The sequence below is a fragment of the Protopterus annectens genome, chromosome 6.part0 (genome assembly GCF_019279795.1).
Source record: "Protopterus annectens isolate FY-2018-M chromosome 6.part0, PAN1.0, whole genome shotgun sequence".
NCBI lineage: Eukaryota > Metazoa > Chordata > Ceratodontiformes > Protopteridae > Protopterus > Protopterus annectens.
Genome location: NC_056737.1, coordinates 1,038,550,786 through 1,038,565,656, shown reverse-complemented (window position 1 = coordinate 1,038,565,656; position 14,871 = coordinate 1,038,550,786). Strand labels below are relative to the sequence as shown.

At 38.0% G+C, this 14,871-nt stretch overlaps 1 protein-coding gene across 1 annotated transcript in view; it reads right to left on the bottom strand.

Moving 5' to 3' along the window:
- Nucleotides 1-14,871, bottom strand: part of AK7 (adenylate kinase 7) — a 1,289,119-nt gene that overhangs the window by 262,243 nt on the left and 1,012,005 nt on the right. Inside the window, exon 15 of the mRNA XM_044074647.1 lies at nucleotides 101-298. Coding sequence (XP_043930582.1) covers nucleotides 101-298 — 198 coding nt within the window. The remainder of the gene's footprint in view (nucleotides 1-100; nucleotides 299-14,871) is intronic.

Here is a 14,871-nt window from a genome sequence, read left to right as displayed (position 1 = left end):
CAAAGCTGTGGGTATGGATCAACCAGAGAAAAAAAAGAGAGACAGAGAGAGAGAGATGTTTTCTATATTCACTTCTTATTACCAAGATGTACAAATTTACCAATGTGCTGTGGGTGGATTTCAAGCTCATCAAAATAATTGAGTACGGTCTCATCTTCTGTGTTTATGTCTCTGAAGAGATTCAGTCTGCGAATGAATCGATCCTGAGTGTAGTGAGTCCCAGCTACAACACTTTCTGGAAGATTCATTACACGATTCTTAAGGAAGTCATCAGGTGCATCAAGGGCAATAACGTACTCTTTAATAAAAAGAAAAATTTGGTTAGTCACATCAAGAATCTAAGTGTCTTGTTTACCTTAACAGCTACTATTCATATTTTAGCTACTCTTCATATATTTTACATCTAGAAGAAAAATATTTACGTTGCTTTTTAACATTGTGAAACATGAGATCGGTGTAGAGAATATTAATCACTTTTAAACTAAGGAGTTGGCTTCCAGCAAATTCAGAATTCATCATGAGCATCTTTTCACTCATACAAAGTTCTCTCCTAGATAAATTAAAGTTATGGAAGTGCTTAACAAAACAGCAGATACATGAGTGTTTTCATGTCCTCAGAGTAGTTCCTTATCATTTTGGTTAAACCCTTTAAAGGGGCTGGTCCTTAAGCAAAGATTTTCAAAACGGTGGATACTCCTCCTGCATGGCTGGGTGACTTGATACTCACTTCCACCGGGGAACAACAACCTAGTCTCCAGAGAGATTGAATTAGTTCTCAAAGCTGAAGCCCTAGAAAAAAATAGAAATTTCTACAAATAACAGACATGACATATAGTTCCAACTATTTGGTCCAGAATAGCAATGTGTTTTACAAGGCAGTCTCTGCTACTAACATTAACCATACACTACAAACAGAGATGCCATTCCTGGAAAGATCATTACGTAGGTATAAAAACGATACAATATCACAGCAATGTATCTTAGAGTGACAATTCAAAGAGATGGCTACAAATACAGTAAATCGCAGCAACCATTAATTCATTATCACAAGGAAGCACTTTTTACTGTACAACAAGCATAATGTGCATGTATGGGCATTTTACACACAGGAACTCACTTCTAAAAATATGGTTTATCTAATCAAATGCAAAAAATTTCCAGAGATGAGTTATATGAGAGAGAGAGGGCAGACAGTACATTCAGAACTAAGACAAATGCCTGTAGACACACAGGTATATGCAAAATGAATGACCAACCAGCCAGTGACAGCAGCTTTTTTTCAGTCTGATCATTCTGTTTTAAATAAGACACTTAAGGTTCTTCAAGCACGTGTCCTTACTCCTATAAAACGAGCAACAGCGTGTACACCAACTTAGTTGTTCAATATGACACTAGTTTGAACCTGGATATTGGTTTCATGAAACATTACAGTACTTTTATTTATTTATTTTACATTTGTTGACCGGGATAGTCTGACTGGATGTATGTCCATTTTCAGCGGTGGCCCGGGGAGAAAAGCTCCACATTAAGACAATTTACAAGACAGAAATCTTGACCATATACAATACAGATAATGTCAGACAGGTAAAACATTTCAAATACAGGAACATTTATATAGTACTGTTACAGTAACATACCAACATACCCGACTAAATAAGTTAAAAATTTTGAGTAAAAGGATTAATAAAACTTTTTTTTTTTGAGGGTAGCATTGTTTATAAAGTTTACCAAACCTTAAGAGGTGAGCTACTACAGTAGGAATTAAGAGAGAATATCAGAGCACCTGAAATAGCATGTTAAAGATAGATAGTAAAGAAAGGTCCTGCTAGGGGAGAAAGTGTCAGTCAGGATTTGTGCATGGCAAAGCCATTGGGCTTTAAGGAAGATTCTTAACTGATTCTTGAAAAGTGGGGTAGAAGAAAGGGCTGTTAGTTCAGTTGGAAGAGTGTCCCAAGAGTTACCAATAGAGTTTGAGAACAAGCTATCTCCAGATTTGTTGTTGGACTTTAGGGTAGGTACTAGTACCTTATTAGCTGATCGAAGGGTTGTTAGATTTTTATATGGGCAGATAAGGGTAGAGAGTATGGGTGTATCTGTGGAATGGTGTAAGACCTTGTGTATAGTAGTAAGTTGCTGGAAAAGAATCTGGCTTTGCATTTTCAGCCATCCTAGCAATTTAAGATTTTGGCAGTGGTGGGATCGAAAAGGGGCACCAGTGGCAAATCTAGCTATGTTATTATAGGCTGTTCCCAACTTATGAAGATTATTTTTGGATAAGTTGGTATAGATCGGTGATGCATAGAGAAGGGTGGAGATTAAGTGAGTTTGGGCAATAGCAGTCCTAGCTAGAGGTGTGAGATAGGGTTTAAGTCTGTAGAGGAAACCAAGTTTTTTATTAACTGATTTAATGGTTAGGTTGATATGTGTGTCGAAGTTTAGATTATGATCAATTGTTACACGTAAACGTTTGGTGGGTGTGTCCGAAGTTATTACAGTACCATTATTAGATGTAATTGTGAAGATGATAGCAGGAGACTTCTGAGTGGGAGAGAATAGAACCAATTTATTTTTTTGGGGTTAAGGAGGAGACAGCATTGATGGAACCAGTTTTCAACTAAGGTAAATACTGCTTGGGTACTCAAATGAAGTCCAGCAGGTGAGGAGGCTGAACATATTAATGTCGAGTCGTCGGCATATTATGTGCAGGTGGTTAGTGGAAGGGAGATTTTCAGATCATTTATGAAAATAGTGAAGAGGAGGGGTCCCACAATAGAGCCTTGTGGGACTCCAAGAGTTATAGGGAGAAGAGTAATTAGTTTATTTTCCCAGAGGATTGCTTGTTGTCTATTTCCTAGATAGGACTTGAACCAATTAACTGTCTGGGTATCTAGTGAAAGTGATTTGAGTGAGTTTAACAGTAATTGATGATTAACCATATCAAATGCTTTTGAGAGGTCAATAAAGAAGGCTGAGGACAGTAAGCTGTTGTTGCAATTTTTATTAATGCAGTCAGAAAAGGATAGTAGAGCAGTTGTAGTACTATGGAAAGGCCTAAAACCATGCTGGCAGTCAAGTAGCAGGTGGTTTTGGAGGAGATGATCAAGTTGCTGACGGTGAATACATCTCTCCATAATTTTTGCTAAGGGGGAAAGTAGGGCTATGGGGCAGAAGTTTGAGAGTTCATTTGAGTTCCCACCCTTATGCAGTTGGATAATGTATGAGACTTTCCAGAGGGATGGGATGGAACTTTCAGTAAAGGTTCTGTTAATTAAGATGGAAACAGGGTAGGCAAGCACTCCAGCTGCCATTTGAAGGTATTCAGCTGGGAGGAGGTCAGCTGATGGAGTGCATGGTTTAAGCTTAAGAAGTAGGGAGTGTATGAGAGATGTTGGGACAGGCTGCAGTTGTAATACTTGGGGTAGGGTGGTTGGCAAGGATGAGTCAGTGGTTGGCATGGATGAGTCAGTGGTAGTAACAGGTGGTAAGGTATTTGCTAAAGATTGAACAGTTTCTGAAATAAATTTGTTAAAAATATCAGCAATTTGGTTGGGAGAATTATGAGTCACGTTAGAGGGGGTAGGTGTTTTGGCTTGTCCAGGATGGAGTAATTTATTTAATCCTGACCAGAATTTTTGTGGGTTTAGATATTGGGTTTGTTGGAATTTAAGGTAATATTTTTTTTTATAGAGGAATATTGATTTTTTCGTGGCATTCCTGAGCTGTCTAAAGTTTAAATGGTCAATAGGGTCTTTGGTACTTCTCCATATATTCCAGATTTTATTTCTCAGTCTCATTTTTTGCCTTGTCTCATTTGAGAGCCAGGGAGCAGGTTTGTTCCTAATTTTAATAGTATGAGAGGGGGCATGGTGCTCAAGGATTTTTAGGAATGTATTGTTAAAAAAAGAGACTGCTTCATTGAGAGGTAGATATTTTAGGGGTGACCAATTGCAGGCTTTTAGCTCTGCTTGAAAGTTACCTAAGTTCAGGTTTTTTTTGTTCTGGGTGGTTCTAAAGTTTAGTTGAGTGGGAATGGTGATCTTTTGTCTAGTTATAAAGGTAAGAGAGTGGTCACTAATATCATCAGGAAGTATGCCTATTTTGTAAGATTGGGGGTTATTGTTGACTAGTATCTAGTCTAACGTAGTTTGTTTGTTGCTGGGTTTATGGGTTCTGGTAGGGCCGGTGATAGTTTGATAGAAGCCATAGAGATTAATGTGAGATGTAGGTTTGTCAGAAATGCAACAGTTCCAGTCAATATTAAAGTCTCCAAGGAGAATGTTTTTTTGTGGGAATGATGTGGAAAGCCAGTTAAGGATATTTTCAAGAGTACTTATGTTGTTGCCTGGGGGGATGTAAGGGCAAATTATGTATATAGATTTATTAGCATTAATTTGGAGCTTAGATATTAAGATTTCAGCATTGCTAGGTGAGGGAGGTTGAGTGTTTAGTGAGGTTACCTGTAGTTCAGATTTAAACAAAACTGCTACCCCCCCACGCTTTTTATTATGACGGTCAATTCTAAGGATGTTATAACCTGGAGGGATGATGTCATTGTCTTTAGTAACTGGTTTGAGCCAGGTTTCTGTGAGACATAGGATGTCAAAGGAATGTAAATCTAGTAGGGCATGAAGTTGGGTAATTTTGTTATTTAAACTACGAATACTGAGGTGGGCAATGAGAAGAGAGTTTGAGGAAGAACAGGGGGTATGGGAAATAGAGGTGAAGGACGAATGGGAGTCAGGGAAGGTATTACCCGGCCCTGGGTTTGGGTGAATGTTGCTGTGTAGTGGTAGGTACTGAGGATTGTGTGGAAGTTTTGCTAGTTTACATAAAATAGGGTCTATTTTTCTGGTTTGGAAATAATATGGTTTAATCTGTGAAACTGTGGGAGAAGGTAGGCTGATGAGGATGTAATGTTACTGTGTGTTTGTGAGGCTGATAGAAAGGGAAGTTTGTTTAAAGGAGTGTTGAAATTGAAAGGAGGTTAAGAATTCATAGCCTGTGAGGCTAAGAGATAGTAGAGTGGAAAGAATTATGGGCAAGAGGAGGAAATTAGAGAGTTTTAGTAAGCCAGGGGTTGACATAATGAGAATGTGGAAATGTAAGTCATGAGAAAATAAGGGGTTATAGAAGGACAAATATGAGATTGGTTTGTTTAATGAGGAAAGTATAGATAGTGGAAGGTGTGAGCAAATTAGTAACAGATGGTTGAGTATGTAACGATATATGTCGAGCTATTGGTTAATGTGGGGTGGGGGTGTGACTTCCAGCAGTATAAGGATAGGTGCCCTGGGGGTGGATGAGAATTGGGGATAGGGGAGGGTAGCGGAGTGAGCCCGCAGGTCGAATGGAGCGGGCAAGAGCAGTAAGGTAAGTTCAGCCAAAAGACAATCAGCTGTCTTTCGTGTTTGGCATAATACAAAAGTAACTAAAGTGAAAACTGGGGAGCAGAGTACATAAGCTTATCAGATATGTGAGATGATTTAGTAAAGCGAGAGTGAGGTTCTCATGTGCAGAGGGGGGATTACAATTGTACTGAAATGCCAAAGAATGGGTGTAGGACCTGAGGGATAGTTAGTTTTAATACTAGAATATAGTGTAGGTAAAGACTGCCACCTAGTGGTCAGGGGAGTAATAGCAGCTGTAGGAGGCAGGCAAGAAGCTATTCCAAAGAGATAAATTTATAGGATGATGGGACAAAAGGGTGTAGGGAGGAAGTGGCCTTGGGTCTGCGGTAGGCTACTAAATCTCACACAGGAGGGTTAACAAGTAGTTATAGGCACTACAGGAAGGTCCAAAAATAGCTGAAAAAGGCAACACCAAAGCAGATAATCCTTTAAAACGAACTTTTAATCCAATTGATTATAAAGACAGTGAGCACTTTCACGTTATCACAACGTTTCATCAGATTTTAAGTAAAAACCATTAACTGCCAACCATAAATAGTAAATTCAAGCCCTTCTGGCCTATGGTTCAACAGAAACAATTATGACATCATGTTGAAATTGAAAATAAAAAAAAAAAACATGCTTTATAAACAACATTCTTCAAAATATATACATAAATAAAGCATGCGTCATAAGAAACACTTGCAAGACACATGTGAATTCAATATATATATTAATATAATACATATATTTATAAATATCGCAATAAAATACACACTTTTTTATTTAAATAAAATTAAAATCAAAGAATATATGTAGTGTAGTTCATTCTAACAACTGACTAAAAACAGTATATACGTATGCTTATGTCTAAAAATAATTCACATAAAGCTGTGAAAATTAAAATACTATTTAAAGTGACTAATTTGCATGTGGTCTGGCTGATAAAAAAGGTTTTAATGTCATCCTATCATTCAGTCCACTCATTTTATGTGCTTGCAAGCGTATTATCCATCTACTTTCTCTACCCTCCGTGTAAGTCTTAACCTTCCATAATCTGCCTGATTTCTTAATCAATTCTAATGCTCTAAACTTAAATTTATGTGTCATACCATAGGTTAGCACGTGTTCAGCTAATGCGTTCTTATCATCTTCTTTGTTTATGGCATAAATATGCTCTCTCACTCTTTCTCTGAGGGTCCTATTGGTTTTACCTACATAGAAGGACTTGCATACCTGGCACTGTGCCAGGTACACCAAGTCCCTCATCTTACAATCCGCATATTGATTAAACACATAATCCTGTCTCGTATCATGGTGAACAAATGTAGTATCACCTGCCATGTATGGGCACTGGTTGCAGCCCCTACAAGCAAATGTCCCCTGTCTGTCTGAATATCTTATAGTATGAATCTTTTCTTGCTCTTAACAAAGTAATCGCTTAAGTGATTTTGTATTTCTATATGTGTATCTTGGCCTATTACCTACTATCGTAGCGATATCATCATCTACATTCAATAATCTCCAATTTCTCTCTATTACTTCTCTTACCTTATTATTCCTATTAGTAAACGGAATAATCACTTTAAGCCCCTCATTTCCTCTTGCATTTAAACCTTCTTCATCAACCCTGTTAATATTTGTATTCCTTTGGAAGTATGGTCTTCCTTTTCTATTCCTATGTGACCAACTATTATACATAGATCTCTCTATCTCACCATCTTTATAACCTCGTTGTTTAAAGTTATCTGCCAATGTCTTACATGCTTCTCTGTAAGATTCATCATGACTAGTAAGTCTTGATACCCTTAGTATCTGACTCTTCATTATATTAGGATAAATGTGAGTTGGATGCATACTGCTCTGATGTAACAAGCTATTTTTCCAACATTGTTTCCTAAACATATTTGTGTGTGATCCATCTTCCTCCTTGCTCAATTGCACATCTAAAAATTTTAATCTCTTCTGGGAACTAACACATTCAAAAGATAGAAAATCTGTTGTCCCATTCAGATATTCCACAAATTCTTCCAATCGTTCACTAGTACCCTTCCATGCAAGAAAAACATCATCTACAAAACGTTTATAGTAACCAATGTACTCCCCATAATCTCCACTGTTCAATACATATGTCTTCTCCCAATATGCATATGAGTTCGCACACGGGGTGCCCATTGCCACCCCCTTGGTTTGTAGAAAATATTCCTCTTCATATATAAAGACATTATTATTCAATACAATGTCCAACAATAACATATATCTCATAATGAGATCCCTTGGTACTCCTTCAATTAATAAGAGCCTAACATATTCCATTCCTGTGTTATTTGGTATGGATGTAAATAAAGAAACAACATCAAGTGAAACCAAAAGTTCATTACCATTGTCTGCATCAGAAAAAACATACCCAGCATAGGTCTCTAAGAACTATTGTGTATCTCTAATTATAGTGGATACACCATCTACCACTGGTCTAAGTTGTTTTTCCAAATAAATGGAGAGAGTTTCTGTAAGCCAACCCCTCCTCGAGACTATAGGTCTCATATTGGGGTCCATCAAACTTTTATGGACCTTTGGCAGTCTCCTAAAAGTGGGGATGATCGGTTTCTCAACCAAAAAGTATCTATACAGATCTATGTCTATTACTTTACATAAGAGAAGGTCATATAATTCACTACGAACACTTTTTATGATACATAATTTTACATAAAGGTAGTAAAAAAGGTATTTTGCAACATACAAGCACAAAAACTTTAGGAGTACAAGCTTTATGAAGCCAGGCAAGGAGTCAGCTTCAGGGGCGTCTTCAGGTTAGCAGGAGGTTATTCTTTAACTTTGCAGCAAGGGGGGAAATAGCCGGATGCAGTTAAATGTACAAAAACTTAAGGAGTATGATGGTGCCTTTCTACATCAGGCTTTTTGATACCTCTGTAATTAAACAGAAGTGGGTGGGGAGGTGTGCAGGTTCAAGGTGGGGGAAGGGATAGACACAAAGTAATGCAAGGTTGAGAGTCAGAAAAACTGGACTAAGCCAGCTGCTAAAAAGAAAACAGGAAAACCAAGCCAAGTTAATTGCAGGTCAGTGTGGTGCAGTATTTACCTAATAACTACAAATATTATACTACTAATCTAGTACAGAGTGGTGAAAAGGACCACCACTTCTGCAGGGAAAAACAAAAGAAGTATGGACTGCAGGTACATAGGTAAACTTTTTCAAAGAGAAAGTAGTTTTAAGTAATTGACCTAGGAGTACTACAGGAAGAGAGAAATGGGGGGGGGGGGACCAGTAGTGTGCACGCGTACAGTGAAAGGGGCAACAGTCTTCAGTTTGGAGGACAGATTAAGTACACCTCTAACATACAATAGTGTAGCTGAAAGCACTTTAGTGTTCCACCGACGCAGGGTCTCACAGTGCAGGGCAATGAGACAGCCTTGGGTTGATTGGAGGTTGGCCAAGACACAGGATGTAACTTTTGCTGAGGGGGATGTGAGCATACTACTGGGGATTCCTATGAAGCAAGGCAGAAAAGCTCAAAGAAAAGTACTTAAGAACTTTTCCCCCAGAGCAACTAAAAGTGTACACAAATAAGGTGTACTGAAGGGCAGTACATGTTTCTTATTCTGGTAATGCATGATTTTATGATTAATTTACCCTGAATCCCAACTGCTGACTATCTTAGGAATTTTTTTGTTGTTACCACCTGTGTTTTATTAATGACAGCAATGTAATTTACACATAAAGTAACAACCTAGTCATTATACTAGTAACTGTAAAAGGCTTAACAGTCGGTAAGGCTTTAATGTTCAGACAATTGTAACAGTGTAACAAAACTTTGCTCAGTGCTGCTGCTCATCCTAGGTATCTGTCAGAACCTTAGACAGACACGCCAGTACATTTTTTTCTCCCTTTCTCTCTCTCTCATTCTTTATTTCACTTTTCTATTTTTTTTTTTTTCAGTTAGCTAATTCACAGGCTATGTAGGGTACTAACTGAGCACATCTGTACATTATAACCTAGTATTTTATTCTCTTGTCCATCTCTGTCTTGTTCATTACACATTACTTTACCATGAACTTGGCATTATTGCAAATTCACATTTTTTGTCATACAAAACATCTGTCTCACAAAGACTGCTTGTGTAGCAAGCACTAGCAGACTAATACATATCAGATTACACCTTCATATTTTCTTTGGATTTAACTAATATCCCTACAAATCTCTTGTACTATGATTTAATTTTTCAATAAGTATCACAGCAGTCTGTTATCTTCTCTGTTAAATGACCACTGATTCTAATGTAACATGCAGGAGAAATTACAGTTGTTTAAACCGTACTTTCCTTAACAGTAGATATTCAAATTCATCACTACTGCAGTAGCCTTTGTCTATTTGGGTTGTATCCAGCCCAATGCATAACAATCAGCCAGTCATCAAAAAGTTCTGGCTCCCTCCCAAGCCTACACTCTGACTGCTGACTGGCTAGCCCATTCGTGGGAAATCAGCTATCCAAGTGTGGACAAGTACAGGACTTTCTTGCCCAAATAGAGAAAGCTTACTTGTCCTGAAACGTCTAAAAGATATAAACATATAACTTTTTTTTATCTCAACAACTATCTAGAGTAGAAGAGTGTGTGGAGATGTAGCAGTGAGGAATTTGAATTTCTACTGTTATGTTAAATGCAACTTACACAGCTGCACCATGTTCATCATTCTCACTGCTGCAGCAGCCTTTGGCTATTTAGGTTATCAAAGCTTATTTAGCCCAGGAAGTGGAAGGATAAGGGTCCAGGAGCCACTAGAGAATCATCCTAGCAATGCCAGTCCTGGACCTGGAAAAGGAATCCAGTATGTAATGCTTTGTAAAAGTATGTACAGAGGACCATGTAATTCTATAGTCCAGCCCTTTTCAATATGCCATCAAAGAAAACAAGGCTCTGTTAGAATGTGCCTTAAACCTGCCTGGAAATTGTTTGCCATGGTGGGAATAACAGGAAAAGATATCCAACTGGAAATGTCCAAATTGACCCAGGTTGTCCTTTTCCAGTCCCAAATTAGGAATTCCACATCTGTAAAGCTTTTGTAAAAGAGTTAGTACTAACAAGATAATCAGATAATATCAGAGTTGCAAAAACATGCTCAGATTATACAGAATCTATTCTCCCTGTCATTCAAATTCTGAAAAAAATTACCACCCAATCACTGTTACAATTGCCAAAGAATATGATATCAAAAATCCTATCAGTGTACAGTGATTGGGTGGTATATCTTGCAACGTGTACATGTGGTTCATTCTATGTTGGACAGACTTCACGACCACTTCGATTACGCATGTCTGAACACCACAGTGACATACGAACCAGGAGGGAGACCAATGCCCTATTCCGACATAGCATACAACATAATTCAGCCAGATTCCAGTTCATCATCATTGAGAGAATTCTTGGTGATAGATCCAACAAACAAGGATGGCACTCTAGTCTCACTAAAAAAGAGAAGTATTGGATCATTAAACTGGGGGCTTTGTTCTCACCCGGCTTGAATGATCATTTATAAAGTTTTATTTTACCAGTTACAATATATAATGATTATGTGGTTGTTTTATTGTATAACTTTTTATTTTCTCTTTGTTTCTCACATAGGAAACATTTTGAATGTTAGGAAGATCACTTTGGGAAGAATCCTATTGGATGACTCATGCTATATATATATATATATATATATATATATATATATATATATATATATATATATATATGTGTGTGTGTGTGTGTCACTTCACAGTTACTATTCTTTTATTCCACTGAGGAAAGCCTGTTGGCTGAAACTGGTCTGGGTTGTTTATTATATTTAAATAAAAGTTTATATACTTTACTCATCAGCGTTTTTGGATGCTTTTTGATGCTTTACACTGAATTTGGTGCTGGTAATCTTTTATCTACATGGGTTGTTAATATCCAATCTAAGATGGTACCAGAGGTACCTTGTTTATTTGGCCTGGTTGGGAGGTTTATTAGTTGGGTAAAATTGTAGAGGTTGATTGACTGAGTTGGGGTATCTAAGAGGAAGGGGGCCCAGCTAATATTTATGTCACCTAGAATGTAGGTTTCCTTTTTGATGTTTGAGCTAAACCATGAAAGGATGTCTTCTAGAGTTTTAGTATTGTCTCCAGGTGGGATGTAGATGGAGCAGATGCAGATGGATTTGTAGTTGTTAAGTTTTAAGAAACCCACGATCAATTCTGCAATGGCAAAAGTTGGGATGGAGTTGGTCAGAGGAGGAAACGTGAGAGTGGAGGGGTAGATAATAGCTAGACCACCTCCTTTTCTATGAGGCCTATCCTTGTGTATGATATGATAGCCTGGGGGGAGGATTTTGTCATCTCTGATGGTGGCTTTTAGCCAGGTCTCAGAGACTGCAGTTTTGTCTGGCTGGTTGTGATAGAGCCAGGTGTGTAGGTTGGGGATGTGATTACGGAGGCTTTGTGCATTTAGGGTCATGATGTGGATAGCCTTGAGTTTGTGTGGATTTGAATTTGGATTAGGGAGGGTAATGCTGGGGTTTGGACCTGGGTTAGGGTGGATGTCACCTGAGAGAGAGAGTGAGATATGGTGGAGGAGCTGACTGAGGAGGAGTAGAGAGGATAGAGAAATATGATTTTGCTGGGGGAGGGTTTTCTTTGATAAAGCAGTTAGAGTAGGGTGAGGTGTTGGTGGAGTGGGGAGTATGGTGGGTTTGAAAAGATGGGATGGGCTGGAGAAGTAGAGTTCTGGGGAGATGTGTGAATATGGGTGTGATGTATGTGAAATGTTTGAGGTGGTAGTATGTGTGGTTACAGGTAGGTGTATGTTGGTGTGGAGGTTAAGTTGGGTAATATAGGTTAGGGATAATAGAAGTGTAGTTAATAGTAGAGTTTGTAGGGGGAAGGTAGGCATTGTTGTATTGGTGTGTGAGGAGTGGAGTGTGTATGGGAGAGGGTGAGGTGTGTGTGAATTGGTTTGTGTATGGGAGTAGGAGGGGTTTGGTATAGGGTGTTTATGATTGGTGTAGGTGTTGAGGGGGTGTGGTGTGAGGAGGTATAAGAGTAGGTGCAGTGGGGGTGTGTGGGATTTGGGGGTAGGGGAGCAGAGTGAGCCCGTAGGGCGAATGGAGCGGGATAGAGCAGAAGGAGAACCAACAACAGAAAAAAAGTATCAGCAACTGCTGTTTAAATAGTAAGGTAAGCAGTGGTAAGTGGATGAGAAAATATATGGGATAAGTAATTTACAAAGATAAATGTTCTAATTCAAGTAGTTCGTGCTTTGCATGGGGGGTAGATTATTACCAGCCTTTTTGAGAGTAGTTGCTGAGATTTGAGATATTCAGTCAGTTTCAGAGAAATGAAGCCCTACTGAGAGTAATGTTGTACTGACTTGAGGTTGTTAGGTGCTGCCACCTGGTGGTAGTAGGGAGATAGCAGGCAGGAAAGGTGAGCAGGTTTTATTAATGGTGCACTATGAAATGTCCTAAGATACTATTAAATTATCTAGGACATAGAAGACCTGGAGAGGGGAGAGTAACTATTGGTCTGCAGTAGGCTGCTGAATCACTCACACAGGAAGGCAGACATATAAGGTGTAGTAGGTAGTTACATTAATTAATATTAATTAATATAAGGCAACATACATTCATAAAAGTTAGTTCTGGGGAGTCCTCGCAGTAGCTCTATTGGCTCAGGCTAGCAGGCAAAATCCAGGGAAGCTGCTGATGTTTTGCAGGAGGTAATCATTTGATAGATTTAGAGGCAGGGAGGGAGCTTCCCGAGTGAAGAACTGTAAAATGAGAGGAGAGACACACTAGGTTAGCTTGTATAGAAGTTTAAAAGGTACAGGTAAGAAGGTAGGTGCAAGTGAGGAATAAAAAAACTCCAGCTATACTCTGTGGCATATTGTCTACTCATAATACAATATAAATGTCTACTTATTGTATAAGCAATTAATATTTACATGAAAGATAGATGAAAAGTAATTTAGTCATAGTAAAGTAGGATATATTATATATAAAACCTCAGTATAAGATTATAGCACACAGTTATTTAACATGTTCACCCTTATTGATGAAGTCTTTCAAAACTTATTACTTAATATAAATAATATTTATACCTAATGTTTATAATACAATGTATTTTACTGGATATATCAGAAGTTATATTTCATTGTTTTCCAGCATTTAAGTAATCACTTTGTTTATTGCTAACTTACTTAAAGCATCAAGTTTGTTTTATGTGAACATTGATTAAAGTTAGTGCATTTTAATTATCAGTGCATCCTTCTTCTCCCCATTTCCTACACATAAGGATTTTCATATCTGTCATTTCTTATTATAAAATGAGTGAAATAGTAAGACAAGAAATTCACTTATTGTGATTAATGATTACAAGTTCCATTTCCATATTCATAAATTGCCATTTTATGGCATATACTGAAAGTTTTTAGATTTAAATGGCAACATTCTATTTTGTATAATCAGCAAAGGTTAAACAGAGTGATTATTGTCAATTTAATATATTTGTTCAGAATGTGATTGTTACATTCTGTGACATTCCTAGTTCTGGCTTCTATTGTTTCCCTTGAACAACTTTGTCAGCTTGATGTCATGTATAAAACATTAGTTACCTTGGTAACAGCTTAAGTATTATGTATGGTCAAGATGGGTTACAAAACCACAATTCAAGTTAAAGCAAATATATGACTTGCTATGCACATTTACTTATATGAGAAAATCATCATGCTTCCCTTTGATGTTCAATATAGTATATGTTATTTATGACAAGTTAAAACAGTAGGGTTATTATACACAAGCCCATGTTATTAAACTAGGCTAAAAGAATCCCAGGCATAAAGCAGTTGCCATATGCTGACTGTCTAAAAAAACTCCAGCTATACTCTGTGGCATATTGTCTACTCAGAGGCGATCTCTCCTTAACATACAAGGCCATGTCAAACCCTGAGATGTTGGACATGCTCCACTTAAATAAATTCCAATCCCTCAGAGCCACATGCTCCAGGGATCTAAACCTTGTCATCACAATGAACAAAACATGCTGGAGGGAAAGGTTCCTGACCCAGAGACTCCCCATACTCTGGAATAGACTGCCCATACATGTCAAGCAGAGTGCCTCCTTGGCCCTCTTCAAAAGGAACCTTGATGACTGGATGAGAGAAAGGAAACTCACCCCAGAGATCATGTCAGTTGCCCTGCTAGACAGGGGTCCAGGGAAGTAAATATTGTGGGAAGAAATATCCAGGGAATTGTTATGGCTAGGCTTGTATAGGCCCTAGAGCTGATCGCCTAGTACCAACCTATGAACCTATGAACCCGTTGTCAATTTAATACTATTTGTCCAGAATATGATTGTTACATTCTGTGACATTTCAAGTTCAGGTTTCTATTGCTTCTCTTGAACAACTTTGTCAGTTTGATGTCATGTATAAAACATTAATTATC